General features: G+C 44.1%; 1 protein-coding gene and 1 non-coding gene across 14 annotated transcripts in view; one reads left to right on the top strand and one right to left on the bottom strand.

Moving 5' to 3' along the window:
- Positions 1-21,030, top strand: part of NAB1 (NGFI-A binding protein 1) — a 613,281-nt gene that overhangs the window by 352,801 nt on the left and 239,450 nt on the right. For all 13 annotated transcript variants that reach the window (XR_012678254.1, XR_012678255.1, XR_012678256.1 and 10 more), the window contains one exon: positions 15,112-15,262. Coding sequence is in view for 10 of the 13 variants with exons in the window: in XM_075180002.1 (XP_075036103.1) it covers positions 15,112-15,262 (151 nt within the window). In the remaining 3 variants the exon portion in view is untranslated. The remainder of the gene's footprint in view (positions 1-15,111; positions 15,263-21,030) is intronic.
- Positions 13,894-13,965, bottom strand: TRNAQ-CUG (transfer RNA glutamine (anticodon CUG)). Its single transcript has one exon. It is a non-coding gene; the product is annotated as a tRNA-Gln (tRNA).

The raw sequence follows: 21,030 nt of genomic DNA on the forward strand, positions 1-21,030 counted from the left end.
CAGGGGTTAGAGGATTGTTCTCTGTGTTGTGCAGGGGTCAGAGGAAGGCTCTATGTAATGTGGAGGGGTCAGAGGATAGCTCTATGTAATGTGGAGGGGTCAGAAGAAGGCTCTCTGTGTTGTGCAGGGGCCAGAGGATGGCTCTCTGTGTTGTGCAGGGTCAGAAGATGGCTCTCTGTGTTGTGCAGAGAGCAGAGGATGGCTCTCTGTGTTGTGCAGGGACCAGAGGATGGCTCTCTGTGTTGTGAAGTTGTCACTGGCGGAGCAGAGGTTGAAATGTGAGAGAATAGCTGGTGAGTTGGGTGGCATGTGAGGGAAAAGCTGGTTGACATGGGGTAACGTGAGCAAAAAGCTTTTGGTTATGAGGTGGCATGTGATAGAATAGCTGGTGTGCAGGGCTGATATTAGAAGCTTATGGTCAGGGAGTGGCATGTGAGAGAAAATCTAGTTGATAGGTGGTGGCATATAAAAAAGTAGCTGGTCAGCAAGGGCCCATATGTGTGAAAGGCTGATGAGCAGGAGATGGCATGTGAGAAAAGTGGGTGTCATGTGAGAGAACTTGGTTTGCAGTGGGAGGGGCATGTAATAATTTAGGGGGCAGGGTGGCATGTGATAGAGAATTGTTGCTGGGCAGAGGGTGGGTGATTTCACATATACATACATAGAATTTGAAAATTATCAATATTTTTACTTTACAAAAAGCCTTGAAATTCCATAGACAAAAAACCTTACGGTTTAACATGTCTGATTAAGGTTCCTTACACACCATCTAAAATCTAAGAAAACTATTGAAAGCAATGAAATTACGACGATTAAGGCAGAAGCCTTAATGGACGTGTTCCTTGAGCAATACAGACATGGTATGCCATCACATCCTGCAGTTAGCTGCAGATTCAGCACTATCATGTAGTGAGATTGCTGTCACTCACAAAATGGTGTATCTGCCACAGATTTGTGTGTTCACTGGAATACACACATACAGTACTATTACATTTTCTTAGTTTAGCTTTATCGTAGTTTAGGGCCTGGGTGTCTTAGAAAGAGACAGTAATGCAACTTCATAAAAAATTAGAACTACAAAATAACAATAGAGTTAAATTAAATTGATGTATAAGCCTCAACTTAGTTTGGTTTTCAGTAAGCAATGTCTGACATTACCTTCTTTCACAACTCGTAAGCTAACTTTTAAGGATACATAAAGCTATCAAGACTATTTTAGTAAATTGCTCAATAGTGTAATCCAAATGCATAGATAGATTTTCTTCAGGAATCCATCAGCCACATGAACTATATTTGGTGAGGAGTAATGTATTGCAGATATTTTTTAGGATTAGGCACAATATTGGAGGGAGGAATGCTCTACAAGGATCTGTCAGGAGCGGTAGTATGTTGAGTGGAGGGATGCTTTGCAGGGATCTTTCGGGAGCAGATACTGTTTGGTGATGAGCTGAGTTCTGCAGACATCTTTTAGGAGCAGGCACAGTCTTGCAGGGAGAAATGCTCTGCAGTGGTATGTCAGAAGCAAGTATTGTGTTTCAGGAGGAGGGATATTCTGTAGAGATCTGCTGGGAGCAGGTACAGTGTTGGTGGGAGGAATTTTCTCCAGGGATCTTTCAGGAGGGGGTAGTATGTTGAATGTAAGGATGTTCTACAGGGGTCTGTCAGCTACGGGAAGTGTTTTGGGTGGAGGAATGCTCTGCAGGGATCTTTCAGGAGCAGATACTGTTTGGTGATGAGCTATGTTCTGCAGGTATCTTTTAGGAGCAGCCACAGTCTTGGAGGGAGAAAAGCTCTGCAGAGGTATGTCAGGAGCAAGTATTGTGTTTCAGGAGGAGGGATATTCTGTAGGCATCTGCTGGGAGCAGGTACAGTGTTGGTGGGAGGAATGCTCTGCAGGGATCTGTCACGGTTCCGCGTCACAATTCTGCGACAGGAGTGGCAAGGAACGGTAACCAGCCTGGAACTAAATATAACTCCCAGTAAGGCGCGGAGTCTAACAAGGGAGAGGTATTCGCAAGGGACCAGCCGAAAGGCGGTTTGGACTTAGCTGCACCCGCTTGCAGGTGGCGGCCCCTACTGGAAGCGGCCAGTTGAGATATGAGAGAGAGAAGCCAGAAGAGAAGCAGGTTACTCACGAATAATGGAGATGATGTATAAGCAATATATAGCCAGCAGGTTTATGCAGAACACGAGGAGAGGCTGTAGAGTGTCAGCTCTGCGGACAACTGTTTTTCCACCAATAGTAAGAGGGAGAGGGAAATTGACAGGTCGGGTCTGCGCATGCGCAGACTCGGAAAGATGGCGGCGCCCAGCCTGGACGGAGCGGACGGCAGGAGCAGGTAAGTAAGCCGGGTATCGGGTCATATACCCGATTACCCGGCGCGTGATAGTACCCCCCCCCACTTTAAAGGTGGGCACCGCATGGCTATTATTGGGTTTCAAAGGAAACTTTTTATGGAACTTCTCCAATAATTTTGGTGCGTGGATGTCGGAGGACCTTATCCATGACCTTTCTTCAGGGCCGTATCCCCTTCCAATCTACCAGATATTTCAGGCTACCTTTATAATACTTGGAATCCAGGATTTGTTTAAGTTCAAATTCCTCTTCCTGATGAACATTAGTAATGGTGGAGGACGGTTAATCCTTAATGGTTTTAATAAGGAAACATGAAAGCGTTGTAAATATGAAGGGAAGCAGGTAATCGTAACTTGAAAGATACAGGATTTATGACTCGAGAAATGCTGTAAGGACCAATAAAGCGTGGAGCTAACTTCATACATGGCACTTTAAGACGTAAATTTTTTGTTGATAGCCAGACTCTATCTCCAATTTTAAAGGGAAGAAATACTCGGCGTTGAAACAAGATCTTGCTTGGGTCCAGATAGAATGAAAGTTGCGGTGAAGAGCATCAGCAGCAGGAACTTGGGTGGGTGGGAGGTAAGTGAATTCTGGAAGAGAAGGGTGATGTCCATAGACCACAAAAAAGGGTGACACAGAAGTGGATTCGTGGCAGGCATTATTGTGGACAAACTCAGCCCAGGGTAAAAGGTCCACCCAGTTGTCCTGATTGGCCGAGGAAAACATTCTGAGAAAAGATTCTAAGTCCTGGTTAACATGTTCGGTCTGCCCATTAGACTGAGGGTGGTAGGCGGAAGAAAAATTCAATTTGATATTTAACAACTTGCAAAGGGATTTCCAGAATTTGGATACAAATTGGACGCCTCGGTCCAAGACTATTTCGGCAGGACACCCATGTAAGCGGAATATTTCTTTGATAAAGTGGGATGCCAGAACTGGAGAGGATGGCAGACCAATCAGAGGAATGAAATGGGCCATTTTTGAAAAACGGTCCACCACGACCCAAATGACGGTGCAATTCTTACTGGATGGTAATTCAGTAATAAAGTCCATGCTGATATGAGTCCAGGGTGACCGCAGTACGGGTAATGGAATTAATTGGCCAGGAGAAGACTGATGTGAGGACTTGTGCTGCATACAGGTGTTACAGAACGCAGTGTAATCCTTGACATCGGAGTGTAGCTTTGGCCACCAGTAGTGCCTGGAGATTAATTCAGTGGTCTTGCGAATACCAGAATGACCGGAAAAGAGGCTAGCAAGGAAATGTTTTAGGAGTTTTTGGCGAAGGCCAGTAGAGACGAAGGTTTTTCCCGTTGGAGGAGTTGGAGGTCGGAGCCTCGTGGTGCCCAGGAGGCATGTAGGATCCAAGATAGAACGAGAAGAGTACTCCTCCTGAGGCATATATGAGGAAAAAGCTCGGGATAGGGCGTCAGCTCTTTTATTTTGACTCCCCGGCTTGAAGGTGATACGAAGGTCAAAGCGGGAGAAGAAGAGTGACCAACGAGCCTGCCTGGGATTCAGACACTGTGCGGTCTGAAGGTATAATAAATTCTTATGATCTGTAAAAATGGTAACAGGATGAAGTGCCCCCTCCAAAAGGTAACGCCATTCAGTCAAAGATGCCTTGATTGGCAGCAATTTCTTATTCCCGATGGTATAGTTCACCTCTGCAGAGAGGAACTTCCTTGAGTAGAATGCGCATGGGTGAAGTTGACCATCAGGTGATTTTTGAGAGAGAACGGACCCTATGCCAATGTTGGAGGCATCGATCTCCAGGAGGAATGGTAACGAGGTGTCAGGTTGTCTGAGGATAGGTGCCGTGGAGAAGGCGTTTTTGAGAAACTCTAAGGGCTAGATTTACTAACCTGCGGGTTTGAAAAAGTGGGGATGTTGCCTATAGCAACCAATCAGATTCTAGCTTTCATTTATTTAGTACCGTTTACAAAATGACAGCTAGAATCTGATTGGTTGCTATCGGCAACATCCCCACTTTTTCAAACTCGCAGCTTAGTAAATCTAGCCCCAAGGCTTTTACAGTGGCAGGAGGCCACGATTTTGGGTTAGAGCCTTTGCGTGTTAACGCTACAATAGGAGCAACAATGGAAGAATATCCATGGATAAAGCATCTATAATAATTAGCAAAACCTATGAATCGCTGAATAGGTTTGAGACCAATCGGAAGGGGCCAATACAAGATGGCTTTGATTTTGTCTGGATCCATCTGCATTCCAGATCCAGATACAATGTACCCGAAGAATGGTATTTGGTGGAGCTCGAAGGAGCACTTCTCCAGCTTACAGAATAGCTGATTCTGTCGTAGTCTTAAGTGGACCTCTGCCACGTGGAGACGGTGAAAGGAGATGTCTTGAGAGTAGATTAGGATGTCATCCAAGTACACGAATAGAGAAGGTCTCTAAATATTTCATTAACAAAGCTCTGGTATACTGCGGGTGCATTGCACAGACCAAATGGCATTACAAGGTATTCATAATGACCGTCGCGAGTGTTAAAAGCGGTCTTCCACTCGTCCCCAGATTTGATTCTGATGAGATTGTAAGCTCCTCGTAAGTCTAATTTAGTAAAGATTTGGGCTCCTTTAATACGGTCGAAAAGCTCCGTGATGAGTGGAATGGGGAAGCGATTTTTTACAGTAATAGCACTTAGTCCCCGGTAATCAATGTATGGCCTCAGAGACCCATCCTTTTTCTTTATGAAGAAGAAGCCTGCCCCGGCCGGGGAGGTGGAAGGTCTGATGAAGCCACGTTGGAGATTTTCCTTGACATACTCGGACATGGATTTGGTTTCTGGTAGAGACAAAGGGTATACACGGCCTCTGGGAGGGACCTTTCCAGGCAGGAGTACAATAGGGCAATCCCAGGAGTGGTGAGGAGGCAATGTCTCCGAACGGACCTTGTCGAAGACATCCAGAAAGGAGTGGTACTGTATAGGTAACATTAAAGAGTTGCCTTCAGGGCTGGTAGAAACCGCTCTAAGGGGTTGGATTTTGGTTAGGCACTTTTGGAAACAATATGATCCCCAAGAAAGGATTTGAGATGAAGACCAATCCATCGAAGGGGAATGTTGTTGCAGCCAAGGTAATCCCAGGATAATGGGAGAAGTGGTTAAAGGTAGTACACAGAAGATGATTTCTTCATGATGTAAAGCTCCAACATGAAGAGTAATGGGTTTTGTACAAAATTTAACAGTCCCGTTAGCAATACGAGAGCCATCAATAGCCGAAATGGAAACTGGAGTATTCAGGGGGTCGATAGGTATAGAACCCTGTAAAATCAAAGAAAGAGCAATAAAATTCCCGGCAGCACCAGAGTCGAGGGGAGCAAAAGTGTGGAGGGGACCAAGGGGTCCATGGAGGTTGACAGGAAAGGAGCAGACTTTGGGAGTTTCAAAAGGAGGAGAGGCTTTGGATAGCCCTAATCTGACCTCTCCTGAGCAGGTTAGGGCCTGGCATTTCCCGACCTCTTGGAGCAGGCAGTCAAAAGATGGCTGGAGTCAGCACAATACAAACAGAGTTTGTTCTTAATTCTCCTTTCGCGTTCCTCAGGTGTTAGTCATGATCGTCCGATTTGCATAGGTCCGTCCTCCACAACAGGATGGGGAAAGCGAGGAGCTATTCTGTTGGAAGGGCGCCAAGAGGTGTCTCTCTCGGCTGTTCTCTCTCTGAAATGGAGGTCTACCCGATTACATAAGGAAATCATAGCTTCCAAGGTGGTTGGAAGTTCCTGCGAAGCAAGGGCATCCTTGACCCTGTCTGATAGGCCTTGCCAAAAGGTAGCCACCAGGGCATCGTTGTTCCATGTCAGTTCTGAGGACAGAGTCTGGAAAAGAACAGCATATTGGGCCACCGAACGGGAGCCTTGGCGGAGACGCAAAATCCCAGAGGCTGCAGAAGTGACTCTCCCGGGTTCATCAAAGATTTTATGAAAAGCTGAGATGAAGGCCGCGCTGTCTGTCAGGAGTAGTCAATACTTCTCCACAAAAATCTGATTGTGCGCTAACAATCACTCTTGAACATGCTCAGCGAACCAAGAACCTCTCGGCTCTTCTTGATTCCGGTGCCGCTGGAAACTTAATTACTGCAACAACGGTTCAAGATTTGCGGCTACCAACAGAGCCATTAACCCGACCTTTCTACATCACGGCAGTGAAAGGAAGTCTCAGATAGTATTTTACCCACCAGACTCATCCTCTAAAGATCAGAGTGGGGATTCTGCACCCGGAATTGCTTAAGCTTGTTATCATTCCCAAAGCTTCGTATGCCTTAGTTTTAGGTTTACATTGGCTCCGGTTACATAACCTCCAGATTGATTGGATTACGCCTCAGATTACATCCTGGTGTGTATCTTGTAAGGACTCCTGCCTCCAGCGTGTTATACCACTTTGGACCACAGTCTCCTTTGGTCAAGAGCTTCCACCCTTACCTTACCTTGACTTCTCTTATGTCTTCTGTGAAGGAGCTCCTATATCGCCGCTGATGACGCAGTCATGGTGGGCGGAGCTTGAGCATGCATAATGGCCGCTAGCATTCCACTGCTGTTTACATGCGCCAAACTTATGCACAGATTAAGATATGAACTGGCTGTAAGCCAGAGCATTCTAACCAAAGAAAATGTCTCTCATATGTGGCTCCAGAGTAAGTTCTTTGTTTGAACCTAAAAGACATGTGCTTGCTAGGAAACACAGATGAGTGAGTCATAATTACAGGCCGTATCTAGTTGCGTGGGTGTGGCAGAGGTCAACCACTCCCATCTGAGGCAATGCATTATGGGTAAAGGTTTATAAGCCATTGAAAGAGACAAATCAGTCTCTTTCGATCACTCCACACACATACTTGGAAGCTGGGGACTTCTCTTACACCTGGAGCTCAGAGGCACTACCAGTAAGCTTCTGTCTATAACTTTTATCTTCTTATATCTGTCTGTATAACTCTCCTTGCTTGCATGTATTTCTATTAACTTTCTTTTGTATCCTTTACCTTATATGTAAAGTTTTCCATTTAACTTTCTGGATCTTTAAGTAGCCTTTTCACATATACTTTCAGGAATGTTTGCTAATTACATTACAATGAATTTCCATCCCCCTCATCTCTTTCACCCTCTTTGCTCTGACCACATGCCATTATCTCTGTTATCTTATATCTTTCTCTCTCTTTCATTTAATCTTTCTTTATCTACCACTTAAACATATATCTGTCTATTTACCATATATATATATATATATATATATATATATATATATGTGTGTGTGTATGTGTGTATATATATATATATATATATATATATATATATATATATTTTACTTACCTGCAACTCCTAATCCCATCCCCCATCTTTGAAGACCACATGGCATACACACATGCATTCTTAAAACACATTCATTCACATCTATACACACAACACGATTGAGCAATACTGATGATATACTCACTCCTATACATTTCTCTTACAGCATATGCACTAGTAAATATACACACACACACACACACACACATACACACAACAGATTAGTATATTATATACTTACTTCTGAAGTTGTAGCATTGTCTGTTTAATCTATAATGTATTATCTGTATTGCATGTATGCATTTATGTACTGTATGTTTGATTATCTTTGTAAAGTAAAAGACTTGTATCCTTATGCCTGTTTTGTATGTTTAGATAACTGGAATGAATACAATGAATGGATGTTTATATAGATAATGCAGTATGGTGAGGTAAATGATAGATTGCTATTTATTTAGCGATTAACACATAATTGTGGGCTATTTGTGTAATATTTAGGCGAGATATATATATATATATATATATATGTATGTATATATGTATATATATATTTATATATAGCCTTGTCAAACACAGGAATCGTGTAAGTCGCTTCTACGGATTTCTAGTTGGGATGCGCAAGCAGAACAACTGGGATACCTTGTTTATGGTTGACATGGTATAAGGCGAAAGCTCAAAAGGTTGAGTGAAATAATGCCTCTAAAGTACATCTGAGATGTCACGGGTGTGTATTATTCGACGTGACTAAAATAGCGAAAAAGACACAAATTGCATTATATCCCAATAATTATGAGATTGGTTATTAATAAGATCAAAGGCATTGTATCATTATTATGGTGGATCCCAGGATCCTATAACATCTTCAGTAAACCTGGTGCTGACTCCTTACCACGACATAGAGAGTGGGATTGTCCTATATATTTGATACCATGGAAAACACCTCCTATGGGGTGTACCTACCCACTCTCTCTACCTGATACAATATCTGAATATATCCAGGAAAACCTTGAGAAGGGGTTTTTCCGTCCATCTTCCTCACCTTCCGGAGTAGGTTTCTTTTTTGTGAAGAAAAAAGATGGCGGTCTCCACCCCTGCATTGACTATAGAGGTTTGAACGATATTACCATTAAAAATCGTTATCCATTGCCCCTTAACACGGAACTATTTGATCGTGCCAGAGGTGCCACCAACTTTATCAAACTAAATTTGGGAGGGGCTTACAATTTAACTCGAATCTTTGAAGGGGACGAATGGAAGACCGCTTTTAACACGTGTGACAAGCACTATGAGTACCTTGTCCTGCCATTTGGAATGACTAAAGCCCCAGCGGTTTTCCAGCATTATGTCAATTAAATTTTCCGTAATCTCCTCTACAAAACAGTTTTTGTCTACTTCGATGACATTCTTATCTTTTCCAATAATCTGTAATCACATTGTGCCCGTGTCAAACAGGTTCTATCATGACTCTGTACCAACCTGCTCCTTTTTTGATTGCAGAAAAGCACCTTTGAAGTACCAACCATCTCCTTTTTAGGTTATATTATTTCTGGTACTGACTTACAGATGGACCCAGAGAAGCGCAAGGCAATTCTCAACTGGCTTCTCTCAAGGCAGTCCAACACATTCTGGGCTTTGCGAACTACAACAGGAAATTCAATCGAAATTTCTCCACTCATGTGGCTCCCATCACAGCCCTTACAAAAAAGAGGTCTGATCCCTCCAATTGGTCTGAAGAAGCTAAAGCAGCATTCAATTGCATCAAACAACTTTTCATTTCTTCTCCAGTTTTTTTGCCAGCCTGATGTATCCCAAACTTTTATCCTGCAAATGGATGCCTCTACAGTAGGTATAGGTGCTGTATTATCCCTGCGTTTTGAGGATAGATATCTATATCCCTGTGGCTGTTTTTCTTGCAAATTTCTGCCGGAAGAGAAAAACTACTCTATAGGAGATCAAGAATTATTGGCAATTAAGTTTGCTTTGGAGGAATAGAGACATTTGTTGAAAGGTGCTAAATATCCCTTCTTTGTTGTCACAGATCATAAAAACCTTCTGTATCTAAAGTCAGCCCAGTATCTCAATCCAAGATAAGCAAGATGGGCCTTGTTCTTTTCTAGGTTTGACTTCAAGGTAACCTACTGGCTAGGATCTCAGAATTGTAAGGCCGATGCCTTTCTAGTTCCATGGTTCAAGATGAGGATTTTTGCCTCACCAAAAAAGTCCCATCATTGATCCTGTGTCCTTTTCTATCACCAACATTTGCCTCTGGGAAAAAAATTCATAGATCCAGCAATTCACAAGAAATTGCTTCAATAGGCTCATGCCTCCTGATTCTTCGGACATTCTGGAGTTTAAAATAAACTCTCAAATTTGTCTTAAGATCCTATTGGTGCCTACTCTCAAGCAGGGCATCCACGAATTCATAGCTTCCTATTCCATGTGTGCACAACATGAAATATCTTGTCAGACTCCTGCCGGCCAAATTCAACCATTGTCGATTCCTCACCAACCCTGGACTCCTCTGTCTATGGACTTCATTACTGATCTACAAGTATCTAATGGGCTCAACACCATTTGGGTTGTAGTTGACAGGTTTTCCAAGATGGCTCATTTTATCCCTCTCATTAGACTACCCTCCAAAACTGGCTTAATTGTTTATACAGGAGTGTGAAGATACTGAATTTTCTGGCCCAATTCTACCCACTTCACTCTGGCTGGCCACCCACGAGTGCCTCCATAGGCCAGGGAAGCCTACCCAGTACCTTATAAGATTCTCATTAGTCACTCAGACATATGCAGTTAGTAAGTAAAACAATACATTTATTGTAATAAAAACAACACTAGAATATTATGTACACACAGTAAATAAATGCCAGGCAGGTTTCATATGTCCCTTACCCCACCTGGATGTCCTGACTTAAAGACCCATGAGTTCTTCTTTTAGCTGAAGCTGTAGTCCATTGGTAGAGAACGAAAACTAAAAACCAGCTACAGTGCACCTTCCATAAATCAATCCTCAGAATGAATATCACCTCCTCCCCTGGAGTGGCTCCTTATATCTAGGGTCAAATTTCCACAGTGCTTTCCTCTCCCTGGGCAAACCCATGGCTCTCTATCTCTTTAAACATTGGTGGGTCCTGGATCAGAGGGTTGGAGGGGGGAGTGGAGATGAGCTGTGTTTCCACAGAAGCCCCCCCCCCTGGGATGCAGACAAAGTGTCTGGACTAATCCTATGGAGAACAATGGTTGCTAATTGGCCTTGTCTACCTCCAAAGATAGGGTAGCAGTCAGCCCCTCCTAAAATTAACCTCTTACACTACTTTGTGATGTCATAGGGTCCCCAGCTGTTCCATGCTTCCTGTAGAGAAAGGAGGGGGAGAATGAATGCAGCTCCATACCCCTCACCTCTATCCTGGACACCACCTGATCTTTACCCATAACCCACCTGGCTTCAATTTGACAACAATGCATAACAACATAACTGAATTAACAGCCAACTTATTTTTACAATGGGTAACATGGAATGAAGAAGTCTTTTATCTAGGCATGGCTGCAATGTCCAATTATCCACATTTAATTAGACACTGCAGTTGTACTCTGTTCAGCTGGGGAACAAAAGCAAGGGCTATAAAAAGGACATGCTATAATTCACACTTTGTGAGAAACAAGGGACAGGCTGGGTAGGGTGATATTAATACCTCATTTCACCACAAGGAGATTTTCCGGCTCCATGGCTTGCCGTTAGAAATATCGTGGGGCCCAGTTTGGGGCCAAGTTCTGGCAGTCTTTGTGTTCAGCTCTCCAAGTGATTCTCAAGTTTTCATTTGCCTATCACCCGCAAACAAATGGCCAAACCTGGAAGGGAGAATCAGGGCTTAGAAATTTTTCTTTGCATATTAATCACAGACAACTGGAAAGAACTTTTTACGCTGGGCAGAATTATCCTACAATAATCAGTACTACTCCTCATCTGGGTCTACACCCCTTCTTATTATCTATGAGTTTCAGCTTCTTCCTTGTGCCATTGCACCTGCTGCTGATAGTACTTTACATCAGTAAAATCACTAAAATATGGAAGGAAGTGCATTCTTCCCTGTTAAAGACTTCCTCCAACTACAAAAGATTTGCTTATCGCAAACGTCAAGCAATATCCAGTCTCAAGCCACAGGATCAAGTCTGGCTTTTCACTCGCAACCTGAGGCTTAAGCTACCTTCCATGAAGTTTGCCTATTGCTCCATTGGTCCATTTCCCATAGATCAGTCCAGTTGCTTGCAAATTCAAACTTCCTCCATATCTACGAATCCCAAACTCGTTCCAGATATCCTTGTTGGAGCCTTTGGTCTAGAATCATTTTGCACTCCCTCAGACTCCTAGTGCTAAATGTATTAAGTCGCCAGAAATCGGTGAGTTTGCTGTGAAAATTTAAAGCAGCAAATGCCTTTAATGCAGCAATGGCTTTACATTTTTACTGCAAATTGGACTATTTCCGGCATCTTGCAGAAATCGGCATTTAATATATTTACCCCCTAATATTCCAAACTCAATGAGGAGTTGAGTATGAAGTGGAAAGGATACTCAATTCACGGGTTCATCAAGGTCATCTTCAGTATCTTATCGATTGGAGGGGTTACGGCTCAGAAGATCGAACCTGGATTAAAGCCACCGATGTATATGCTCCACGTTTGGGCCATATATTCCATACAAATTCCCTTTGAAGCCCAAGAGGTGTTCAGGGTCCACCCTCAAAAGGGGGGTATTGTCACTAAATCCCTCTGCTGTCTTTCTAAGCTGTCCCTGTGGTCCTCAGGCTCTGCTCATTTCAGATCTCTCTGCAAGATGCTGCCCATTCTGTCTCCACTCCAGAGATCCCTCCAGAATCAGTGTATGGGCGTTGCCATCTTGGATTCAGCCACATGTTTCCTCTCAGCCAATCAGGATAGGAGCCTCTATTCTAAGATTCCCTCCAAAACTAGATCTTGGGAGCTGCTTTCTTGGATCAAGTCACCTGATCCATCTCAGCAGCTCAGAGTGCTGCTTCAGCCCAGCTGATAGCAGTCTCCAATCAGAAAACAACAACTAGTATGAAAGGTCTTCCTGGAGCCTTTCCCTGTTGCCAGTGCAACGTTGTATTTTCAAACTCTCAGCAGTCTGCAGTCTTTTCTATTGTTCCAGCTCAGACCGTGCAGTCTGCATTCTGGCTCCAGTCCGGGTCCATTCTGGTTCCAGCATTTCGGTTCCGTTCTAGCTCTAGAATTCCGGTTGCAGTCTGGATCCAGTTACTGCCTGGTCTCTTTTGCTAGTCTATCACCACCTGTACCAGTCCTTTCATTTACATGCAAAGGAACATAATCAGACCACCCAGCTTTGTGTACATAGTCATCAGCCTAACTCCAGAGACACAACCCAGTTTGGGTACAGACAGATCCTCAGGCGTAACACATATACTTAAATTCATGACTGTTAGGTGGACTGGAGTTGGGAAACACTGCCATAGACCTTAGATATAAATAACAAAGTCTTATAATCAATCAATTTAACAGTTCAAATTGTATTTTTACGTTCAGCAAAGGGTGAACTGTTTTCTTATTCTGCCTCAAGGTAAATTTTTAATTCATTTGTAATAAAATGGGTACGATCCCTTTCATCAAGGAAGGGAATTCTAACGTCCACAGTTAATATTTTAGTCCTTTCATGTGTGAAGGATGGCCTTTAGCTTTAAGAGCATATTATACAATGCTTTTATTTGAAGAGTTTTAATGTAACATAGACAGGGGACTTAAGACAATAATAAGACAGAAAGCACAAACCAATATATATTATATATTGACAAATTCAAATATCCATAGGCCTAGAAAACCTAAATGTCTGCAAGAGAAACACCAATATCCAGTAAGGCAGCAATATGTGTATAATTGGTAATTTATCCCAATCATCATCATCATTTATTTATATAGCGCCACTGATTCCGCAGCGCTGTACAGAGAACTCGTTCACATCAGTCCCTGCCCCATTGGAGCTTACAGTCTAAATTCCCTAACACACACACACACACACATACTAGGGTCAATTTGTTAGCAGCCAATTAACCTACCAGTATGTTTTTTGGAGTGTGGAAGGAAACCAGAGCACCTGGAGGAAACCCACGCAAACACAGGGAGAACATACAAACTCCACACAGATAAGGCCATGATCGGGAATTGAACTGAGCCACTGTGCTACCCAAAAGTAACTCAAGGTCCCACTGAGATATGAACTCAGATCGCTGGATTCAGAGTCCAGAGTGCTAACCATTACACCATGGAACCAACAATGCTGGCCCACTTTATAAGGGCCAGATTTTTCATTAGGCAAAGCCTTTAGATGACAGTGGTTACGAGGCACATTTTTCCAGAAAATCGTTTGTCAGACTTACTTTCTTTCATTGGCAAAGAAAAAAATAAATAGAGGAAATAAGAAAAAACAACTAATGTAAATAACTGAGGAGGTCCTATATTATACATGAAAGGGGTGTTATTTTCTTGTCTAGAAAATATCCTGAAAATCTACAAAATGTCCTGTGCTATTGGTGTGCTTAGATGGGTCTGCTAGTGGAACAATAAGCTCAAAAATTTCAATAGGGCTTAGCCTTAACTTTGTTTTTTATAGAAAAGATCAACATTATTTAAAGACTACTGCAGAATCACAATTTCTTCATGCAATAACAATTTATTGACCTTCATAAGACAACTGTGATTGTATGTAGTTTGACTTTCACTCACACTTGGCCTGTCTTGGCAGTTTCAGCGAAATGGCTTCATAGTCTTCTTTTGTCCTTGGAGTGTGGGTAAAAACCAGAGTACCTGGAGGAAACCCACATAAACACGGGGAGCTGATACAAACTCCCAAAGAGCCTTAGTTGAAATCAAACCCATGACCCGCCGCTTTGAGGCAGCAATGCCAACCACTATGTCACCGTGCACACTACATGCTAGATCATAAATAATAAAGGTACATAAAACTTTCATTTAATATGAGATTGCTGAATATATATGGATATGGATATTTTTACTAATTTAACTTTTACTCTTATTTGAAACAAAATGGTTTCCATATTACCAGTGAGAGGTATGCCAGTTTCTGTACTATAAACAAAGACAGCCCTTATTATTGTTTGTATGAAATATATTTTTTGTCAATAAACTTAGTTCATGGTACAGCTGGGTATGACGTAATACAAAGTGAATTGGTAATGTCACTAAACAAATACCATGGTATACTATTCTTAGTGCAGCAGCTGTACGTATACTATCCTTTACTTAAACATGTCTTCTGTCATAATATGGGAATATTAAACAATGCACTTGTGAATGTTACAATATGCCTCCACTTACTGAAAATAATTTTAATATATTTATTTGAGTTTACTTTTTCATATATTAATAGTAATTAATCTGAACATTTTCTTCTTTTAGGTTCAGATAGAAAAAGTTGTGGCAAAACAGATGGCGATTTTTCGGAACTCAGGGTATGATGATTTGCATAATCCTCAAAAATGCCTTTTAAAACAAAATGCACAGGAGAATGTCTCTACAGCCTTGGCATCTGAAAGGTGTAATGGACAAGGTAATATAAGCAGAAAGGTGTTGTGTGTATCACCATCATACTATTAGACACAGCATATTGGGGCTAATGCACACGAGTTTGCGTAGTTTATCTTGCCTGAAATCAATCTGCTCATGCTCATAAAGTGGATGCACTCATATGAACCTATGTAGACTTGCACATTTCAGGAATTAACACCTGCCTGTGCCTAGAGAGGGAGGACTGGGAAGGTGGAGTATAGTAAAGGAATGTTTATGCAAATGCGACTCATGCAGACCTGCCAAAAAATACATATATATATATATCTGTTAGGTGCAGGTGCAAATACTCGCTAATGATGCATTATCGTTAACCAGGAGCATATGCTGTTGTGCTGATGCAGAGCCGGATGCATATCAAGATGTGTACGACTCATATGTCATTTACAAAGTAATTTACTCCCATTTTGTGCCAATCTCTGCATTAGCATTTTGATTAGATCACTTATGAATAACTTATTGTATAAATTGATTTAAATTAATAGCGCAGTGCGTCAATTTATATCATTGCAAATGTACCGATATTTGTTTTGGCATGTATTTTATATGGAACTGTATTGATTTCTGAGACAGTATTTCATGGTTCGGTTTTGTAACTTTTCTAGAGGAAATTCCAATTTGGCATATGTGTGGAGAAAGTGTCTTTTTTAAAGTGTCTGAAGGCAGGTAATCTCATGTTAATTAGACCTTTTCATCTCAGAGACCAACATGTCTTTTTAACCTGAAAACACAGGAGGGGGTAATTAGACTTAATGTTTAGGCTTCCTATCTCTGTAAGGATATCACAGATTGATGTGAATTTTGTTAAAGCGTATAATTGCGTTAACTTCAAGTCTGGAGAATATATGTGCCAGGGAGGATCAGGGACAACGTCGGACTGGCCCCCCAGGGTGCCGGGGTATTCCTCAGTGGACCCCAATGTTTGGTGAGCAGCTCGATTTTCGTTGTTCTTTAAAAGGTACTAAAGGTAAGTGAACGTGGGGGGCCTGCCTGTACTAAACTATGGGGAAGGAAGGAGAGAGGGAGGGGGCTGCCTATACTAAGCTATAAGGATGGAGAGAGGGAGGCTGCCTTTACTAAGCTGTAGGGATGCAGGAAGGAAGGCTGCCTATACTAAACTGTAGGGAGGGGGGGCTACATATACTAAGCTATAGGGACAGGGGGTGCTGCCTATAGCACTCTGTAGGGATGGAGGGAAGAAGGGGTCTGCCTATACTAAACTATAGGGGATAGAGGGAGCGTCTTCTTCCGGCTGAGCACCCCGTTGCCAAGCAACGGGGACGCTTCTTCCGGTGGCGTGGTGCGCATGCGCGCCCGTTGCCATAGCAACTGGACGCGCTGCTGGACTTCCTGTCGCGGTCAGCGGTCTGACTGCCAACCCACTGCCCACCAATGAGGGCTGGCCACTTCCTTTAAATACCCTGCTCTGACACCACTAGGGTGCCAGAGCAACTAGTAATCTAGCCTCCAGCGTTCCAGCTTTATCTATATATCTATTATTGCCTTTCTACTCCTGTGTCCGACCCGGCTTCCTCTGACCTCGCTTTTGGATCTCCCTTTTGTCCTGCACTGTATTCTCCAGTTTGACCTCGGCCTATTGACTCCTCTTCGCCTCCTGATTCGGTACCTTATCTGCCCGCTTGGTTCCTGACTCTGCCTGTACGACCACGAATATCTCCGCAATCTCGCATGTAGCTACCTGGGAGGGCCGCGACCTGCATGTCGTTCGCCCCGAAGTCCAAACCTCCTTGCGGGGGTCCCTGGTGAATATTGGCGTGTTAGACTCCGTGCCTCCTTCGTGACAGCTTGCTCTAGCACGTCAACCAAAACACCTAACGAACCTTCTGCTCGAGACCTTCTACTCCACCTGGCTCACAGAGTTGAAAAACAGAGTCCGAGCAGGCGCAGTTGCTTTAATGTATTCAAGGAGTTGCTGCGCGTCTCGAGTCCCTTCAGGCGTCAGTGACATCAGCTCAGAACATTCCCGTGACGACCTCGGCTGCTGCAGCAACCTCATCTTCTCCTGCTGTGGCGTCCTCCGCTTCATTGAGACTTTCCCCGCCTGATAAGTTTGATGGAGAGCCCAAAAGATGCAGAGGATTTTTAAATCAGTGCCTCATCCACTTAGAGTATAATCCAGCATCCTTTCCCTCGAAACGCATTAAAGTGGCTTTCATTATATCCTTATTGTCCAGACAAGCTTTAGCCTGGGCCATTGGTCATTGTGGGAACGGAATGACCCGATACTGTCTAACGCCTCCACCTTTATCGAGGCCTTCCAAAAGGTGTTTGATAGGCCTGGTCGCATATCCTCCGCTGCCTCCAGCCTCTTAACCCTCCGCCAGGGATCTCTGACAGTCGATCAGTACGCAATTTAGTTTCGCACCTTGTCCTCTGAGCTCATTTGGAACAATGAAGCTTTGGTGGCGACATTTTGGCAAGGACTAGCAGACCGAGTCAAAGATGAGTTAATGTCACTCACCGGACCGTGAGTGCCTCTTCCCGGACATTTAGGAACCGTGGCCGTCCACCATCCTGAGGGTCTGCGCATGCGCAGCCCTTTTCTATATTTCAGTGTATACTCCTTTAACTTAATTGGCAGATCAGGCAACCTCCCTATATTAAGCACCTGTGGTCAACACCACGTTGCCTGATCTTGGAGTCTCATTCCTCATGAGTCTCTGAAGGTGTTCCTGTATTACTCGTGTATTCAGCCCTGCTGATTCCTGTGGTTTCCAAACCACTTCTATCTCTGTGGTTCCATACCACTTCTACCATCAACTGTATCATCATTACTGTTTGCTCATTGCTATCCGCTGCCTCCGTGCACTCCAGCTTTTACCTCATTCACCTGCTTCTCATCGTGACTGCCAGCTGACTACTATCCGCTGCCTCTGTGCACTACAGTCTCCTGCTTGCAACTTGCCTGTGTTCAACATCGTGACTGCCAGCTGACTACTATCCGCTGCCTCTGTGCACTACAGTCTCCTGCTTGCAACTTGCCTGTGTTCAACATCGTGACTGCCAGCTGACTACTATCCGCTGCCTCTGTGCACTACAGTCTCCTGCTTGCAACTCGCCTGTGTTCAACATCGTGACTGCCAGCTGAATACTATCCGCTGCCTCTGTGCACTACAGTCTCCTGCTTGCAACTCGCCTGTGTTCAACATCGTGACTGCCAGCTGACTACTATCCGCTGCCGCTGTGCACTACAGTCTCCTGCTTGCAACTCGCCTGTGTTCAACATCGTGACTGCCAGCTGATTACTACCCGCTGCCTCCGTGCACTACACTCTCATCTCATCTTTGCTGTGGCTCCCTCGAGTCTGCCGCTTTTCATTATCATCTGCTACACTTCGTGATCATCTGCTCCTGCCCTGCGCTGCACTCCTGTTTCCCATCGCTGTTGGTTCCTGTGGTTGCTACTGGTTACCTCCGTGTGCCGCTGAGTCCTGCCGCTGTGGTCAGCGCTATCGTCCATCTCCTGCTGATCCACTCTCCACGCCTTCACGTGTTCCACTGGTCTCTACTCTCCTGTCAGCATTGGATTTGTATCTCTTCTACTACCTTCTGCGGGATCATCTCCATTCTCCTGGGTTTCCTATAAGTCCAGTTCCACCTGTTGCTGACTCCTGTGGATTCGTGTCCCTGTCGGTCTACTCACCTGTGCGCTGCACCTGCTGACCGCTGCTTCACCTATCCAGGGACTTCCTATCCAGTCGGCCTCCAGCCGCTCAGGTACCGCTGCAATCCCATCTGACTGCTACTGCTGAACCACGGTATGCATACTTCTCATTGACTGTGCTGTGTATTGCATACCTTGCTGGACTGTGTTTGGTTCTCTCTGGAGTCTGCTATCCGCTGAGTCTATTGCCATCATTGACTGTGTTATCATTGTGCTGGACTACTTCAAGAGACTTTCTAGATTGCAGACCTGCTCAGTCATTTATATATATATATATCTATATTGTGCATATTACTGTGGATCGTGTATAAGGTGCCTGTGTATATCCTGTGTTGCAGTCTTCCCCTGTGCACCTCCTCACATATATATTCAGTGGTACAACTTGCTGATGTCAGACCACTGATCCCTGTTTCCGGTATCACCTGTTCCATCATTCTCTCACATAGCAGTGGTACAACTTGCTACCGCAGACCACTGACTACCTGGATACCTCCACTTGGATTCCATTCCTTCACTCAGACAGCGGTGCAACTTGCTACCCGCAGACCGCTGACTCTCATCACCTCCTTGTTTCTGTTGGACATTCCTCCTCACTATAGCAGTGGTACAACTTGCTATCGCAGACCACTGACTACCTTCACGTGTCCTTGTCCATACAGTTCCTTGTTTATCATTACCTCATTTCCAGTGTTGCTAGTCATAGACTTTCCTGAGCATCCCATCGGCCATCATTTCATGTTCCGTGATCACCCAGCTACCAGAGTACCCTATTACCATCTACATTGCTCTGGTAAGCCTACCATCTGGTGATCCCTGGGTAAAGACTCCTAGTGCCCGTGACAGTAAGATCAGGCCATGACAGACCCAGATGTGGAACCTACCGCCAAAGAGATGCTGCAACATCTGGTTAGCCGTGTGGAGCAACAGGATGCCCGCCAACAGCTGTTACTTCAGTGTTATCAGTCATTAACCTCCCAAGGAACATCTGGACAGACTGTGACAGCTACTACTGAAGCTCCTGTGCTTTCCTCCGTTTCCCCATTGCCATCCCAGGTGTCTATAGCTTCCACGCTTCACCTGCCTACTCCGTCAAAGTACGATGGAGACCCCAAAACTTGTAGGGGTTTCCTTAACCAATGTTCAGTCCATTTTGAGCTCCAACCTCAAAATTTTTCTACCCATCGTTCCAGAGTGGCCTATCTTATCTCTTTGTTGTCAGGACAAGCCCTGGCTTGGGCCTCCCCTCTGTGGGAGAGGAACGATCCAATATTACAAGATAGTGCCAAATTCATTTCTACATTCCGAAGTGTGTTCGATGAACCAGGTCGTGTGACCTCCGCTGCTTCCAGTATCCTCCGTCTGCGACAAGGATCTCATACTGTAGGCCAGTACGTCATTCAATTTAGGATCCTAGCCTCTGAACTTCAGTGGAACACTGAAGCCCTGGTTGCCGCCTTCTGGCAGGGGCTTTCCGATAAAATTAAAGATGCACTGACTACCCAAGAGCTTCCTTCGTCACTTGAAGATTTGATCTCTCTATGCCATCGTGTTGATATGAGATTTCGTGAAAGAGAGGCTGAGAAAACGACTTCTGCTAAAACACCTCTTCGCTCTAACCCTCAGTTTCGTCCAGTGTCACCCGCTGTGATTCCCATGGAGATAGGACGTTCCAAGTTATCTTCTGAGGAGAGGAAACGAAGAGTCAAGAATAGACTCTGTATCTATTGTGCTGATTCCACTCATGTCCTCAGCTCCTGCCCTAAGAGATCGGGAAATGCCAGGCCCTAACCAGTTCTGGAGAGGTGAAGTTAGGGTCCCTGGAGTCCTCTCCATCGTCTATGAAATCTAAAGTCTGCGCTTTTGATGTGACTATTTCCTTTGCTACCAAGACCTTTGAGTCACAGGCATTGATTGATTCCGGAGCAGCAGGAAATTTTATTTCCAAATCGTTAGTTAATCAATGGTCTCTACCAATGATTACCTTAAAAACTCCCATTACTGTGACGGCTATTGATGGATCACGTCTCATCAACGGTCTCATCACCCAGAGTACGTCTCCAGTAACCC

This window comes from Mixophyes fleayi, chromosome 7 (assembly GCF_038048845.1).
Source record: "Mixophyes fleayi isolate aMixFle1 chromosome 7, aMixFle1.hap1, whole genome shotgun sequence".
NCBI classification, from domain to species: Eukaryota; Metazoa; Chordata; class Amphibia; order Anura; family Limnodynastidae; genus Mixophyes; species Mixophyes fleayi.